The 3,633-nt window shown below is 46.2% G+C and overlaps 2 protein-coding genes across 2 annotated transcripts in view; one reads left to right on the forward strand and one right to left on the reverse strand.

The window, feature by feature from the left end:
- The window catches only part of T265_00715 (hypothetical protein), a gene marked incomplete at both ends in the record, with an annotated part of 4,606 nt that extends 2,474 nt beyond the window's left edge, over window positions 1-2,132 (reverse strand). The window contains 3 exons of the mRNA XM_009164564.1: window positions 365-653; window positions 1,558-1,736; window positions 1,778-2,132. Coding sequence (XP_009162828.1) covers window positions 365-653; window positions 1,558-1,736; window positions 1,778-2,096 — 787 coding nt within the window. The remainder of the gene's footprint in view (window positions 1-364; window positions 654-1,557; window positions 1,737-1,777) is intronic.
- The window catches only part of T265_00714 (hypothetical protein), a gene marked incomplete at both ends in the record, with an annotated part of 24,525 nt that continues 21,693 nt past the window's right edge, over window positions 802-3,633 (forward strand). The window contains one exon of the mRNA XM_009164563.1: window positions 802-817. Coding sequence (XP_009162827.1) covers window positions 802-817 — 16 coding nt within the window. The remainder of the gene's footprint in view (window positions 818-3,633) is intronic.

The raw sequence follows: 3,633 nt of genomic DNA on the forward strand, positions 1-3,633 counted from the left end.
ACTCTCTTCGACAAACGATGGTTCGGCATTCGCAACACATGTCCCAACCAACGGAGCTTCTGTGCTGGACACATTCTTCAATGGAAGTACCCGTCGCACAACCCGCGAGGCGAGAGTCCAAAACCTATTAGTTTAGAACTACCCTGCATCAATATCTAGCGCAAGTGCTGAGAAGAAAGTGGAAATGAGTGACACACACATTCTTCAATGGAAGTACCCGTCGCACAACCGAAAACGCGAGAGTCCAAAACCTATTAGTTTAGAACTACCCTGCATCAATATCTAGCGCAAGTGCTGAGAAGAAAGTGGAAATGAGTCCCATGACACACACGGTATTTTGAAAAGTTAAAACAAGGTAACTCACTAGTTTGAGATTGGCTCACGTTTACAGAGGGAATTCGGCCATCCCGGGCAAACACTGAAGGCGTTAGCGTACACGACTCCGCTGAGGTGTATTGTACGCAACCCATACGCTCGCAGAGTGACAAAGGCAAACAACAAGATCCAGCGGCCAAGGAAAATCCAGACACCGGTTCACGTCCAGTCGTGAAGCGTAGCAGAAATTTGTAGCACAGCCAAACCATTGCCAGCATATAAGCCTTCACTGCAAGCAGCAGAATCCCGGCAAGTATGACGACCAGACTAAGGACCAGCTTGTAATGAGAGAAAGGTAGATAAACAGATAAATAGACAAGCATCACGGAGGGCGTAATAATATGTGACAACGGACGCAACCCACGAAATACCTCGGAAATCAGGATCGTGATATATATTATATAAATATATTCCGCTACTGAAGGAATGAAGAAACAAACGGGTGTGTATGGGCTAACGGCGCTATATGTAGCCTATATGTTCTGGTATAGACGGAATCGCTCATCAGTTTCAGCAAGCAACCTGAGTAGACTGAGTGGTGAATACGAGTCATGGTTCTTATTTTGAGCCTAATTCGGGAGGGAGGGGGGTCAAAAAACGAACAAAGGTATTAATATATATGAACGAATCCGGTTTTGAGCGTACGGTTGTGACACCAAGGGAAGTCGCTGAAAGCTTAGAGACAGCATGCGACGTATCCAGGGTGACTGAAAAGCCCTAACTCAGGCATTTAACACATTCGAAGGAAACGTTAGGCTTGGATGTGAATGAGGTCGACAATGAACTGAAGGGTTGCCACCATGGAAAGCACAAGTATAATCAGGAGGACCATAGTCAAACCATCACAGTAGATTGACAAGGCATTTAAACTGTTGGTGTGCAAAGCACCAACGGTAGATAGACTGCAGTCAACACAACCAGCTTTGATCTTGTCAGCTTCAATAATGACGAGAGCGCTGGTTTTGTTATCATGCAAGCCATTGGCATCAGAACAAACTCCAACAACGGTGTGGCCAAAGCTCACCGAACACAAATAAGCAACACTACCGACTCACCTGCGACCGAGCCCAAGTACTGCTTTCAGGTAGATAGGTATAATAGCCTACGACCGACAGACAGGTTACAAACAAATCTACAAACTAACAAAGTAAACACGATTGTAAGGTCAAGGCTTCAACCCACTTGCACACAACAGTACGGAAGCAAGTAGTAAGGTTTGGCATAGATTGTTCCAACCAACATCATTATGCTGAACAACAGAGAAAGAAGTGTCACCGCAATGGCGACATACTCCTCGCCAGCGTTAATGAAGAACTTTCCGGTGCGGACGTAAGGGCGTTTGGTTGCGGAAGGCATGGCTTCTGGCAACCAATAAGTGTTAGCGACGTGATGGTTTACTCACCGGTCCCGCGATTTTCCAGAGGTAAATGTTGAGTTCTGTCCGGAAGGATGGATTCTTTCGGTACAACACCCAGACGTTCCGGAGTGCCAACGAAACGCTCCCATTGTATGAAAGACATCACACTGATGCTCAGCGCTACATATTCGACATCTTCCCTGAAATGTGCGGCACGACCAAGAGCAGCGGTGAGAATAGTGATTACTACAAAATGAATGACGATTTGTAGCACAGCCAGGAGGAAAGTGCCCGTCCTAACATGGAAACAGCTGCAGCATCGATATCTTGCAGGGACATATTCAACTGGAACCGTGAATGGCATTTTGCAGGGGTTTTTTGGACGACAGCTTTGGATCAGGGTCGTGGGTAAATAATTACATTTGTCCACATACGCATGTCTTGGGATGACAAAAACTCAAGTATGTTCGAAAATTCAGAGCATCAATATCCTAAAAGGAAAAGAAGCGGCCAGGTTGAGTGAGGGAAGCATTCTCATTTGGAAAATAGAGTGGAAGTGGTACGGTGTTAATAACCTAGAGTGCGTCAAAAGAAAGGATGCCCGTGACTTGTCAGCGCATTATGCGCGCTCGGGTTATTCAGAAACTCTCGGCCAATAACTTGCACCCTGGGCACGGAGTTATACAAGCGGAGGGATAAAAGTCCTCGGCAAAACGAAGGTGGTGGAGGTGCGCACATAGAAGCAGTGAAGCGGATTAGCATGGTCAGTAATTTTACAAACTCGAAGTAGCTCGGTTATTAGGGCACGAAACCACTGGCCGGAAGGTCAATTGACTTTGACTCACCGGAATAATTACGCCAGAACAGGAGGACAAGTGTTCAAACGAGAGTGGTGTGACTATGAACCAAATACCTACCCCGCAAAACCCCGAAAATGCAATCAAAAAAGTGACCAGTGGGTTTCAAACGTGTCACACCACCTGACTGGGAAGTCCTGACTAACGGGTCAATCGATGGTCACAACCAAGAGAGTTACTGGGTCGTCGTTCGATGATTCGGGCACACGAATCACATCGCTCAAGTGTGAACACGTTCGCCTGTTCAGACATGAAAGTTCAGATGTGTTCATCAACGTGCATTGGTGGAGTAGTTTTACACGCTCGCCTCGCATGTCAGATGTCCGGGGTTCAAATCCCGGCACGGCCATTGGGTATGCACTGCTGATGAACTCTAATAAGAGCGAAACTCGAACCTAGTGCTTCCCTTTGATGTGGACTCATCGGAATAACTACGCCAGAACAGGAGGATAACCGTTCAAATGAGAGTGGTGTGACTATGAACATTTCAATTACTTGGGTGATCTGGTACTAAGCCCTTCGTGACTCCTTAAAGTTACCTATAGGGTATCACAATTGAAAGGGGAGAAAGCAGAAGAGCCTGGAGTCATGAGCTCCTGTTAAAATCAACCGAAAATTGATTGGAATGACAGGTCCAGTACGGCACACTAATGGGTGGAAAAATGCTACTCCATTCTCTCCCCGTAATTTATTGTTTGGAAAGCCATAAGTTATTTGCTTGATCCGACCGAAGCCCTGCTGGTTGTGTACTCACGAGTCCATTCACGGTGGGATAACAAAGAGCAATAGGACATAGGTGGATAAATATGACACCAATGGAGGTCTCCAGGAGTCTAAGACAAACCGCATTTGATCGAAGAATTGTCTTGCTTATGCCACACCGCTCAATTATACCGGACTTGGTCGCACCGAAGAGATGTTCGGATGGATCTTACACTGCCAAGTCGCGTTGGAACCTATCACATCTGGTTGAAACTGTTCCACTGGTATCAATACATCATCATCATCATCAAAGACATCAGTGTTGATACTGATGCCTCACTG

The sequence above is a fragment of the Opisthorchis viverrini genome, assembly GCF_000715545.1.
Source record: "Opisthorchis viverrini unplaced genomic scaffold opera_v5_7, whole genome shotgun sequence".
Classification (NCBI taxonomy): Eukaryota; Metazoa; Platyhelminthes; class Trematoda; order Opisthorchiida; family Opisthorchiidae; genus Opisthorchis; species Opisthorchis viverrini.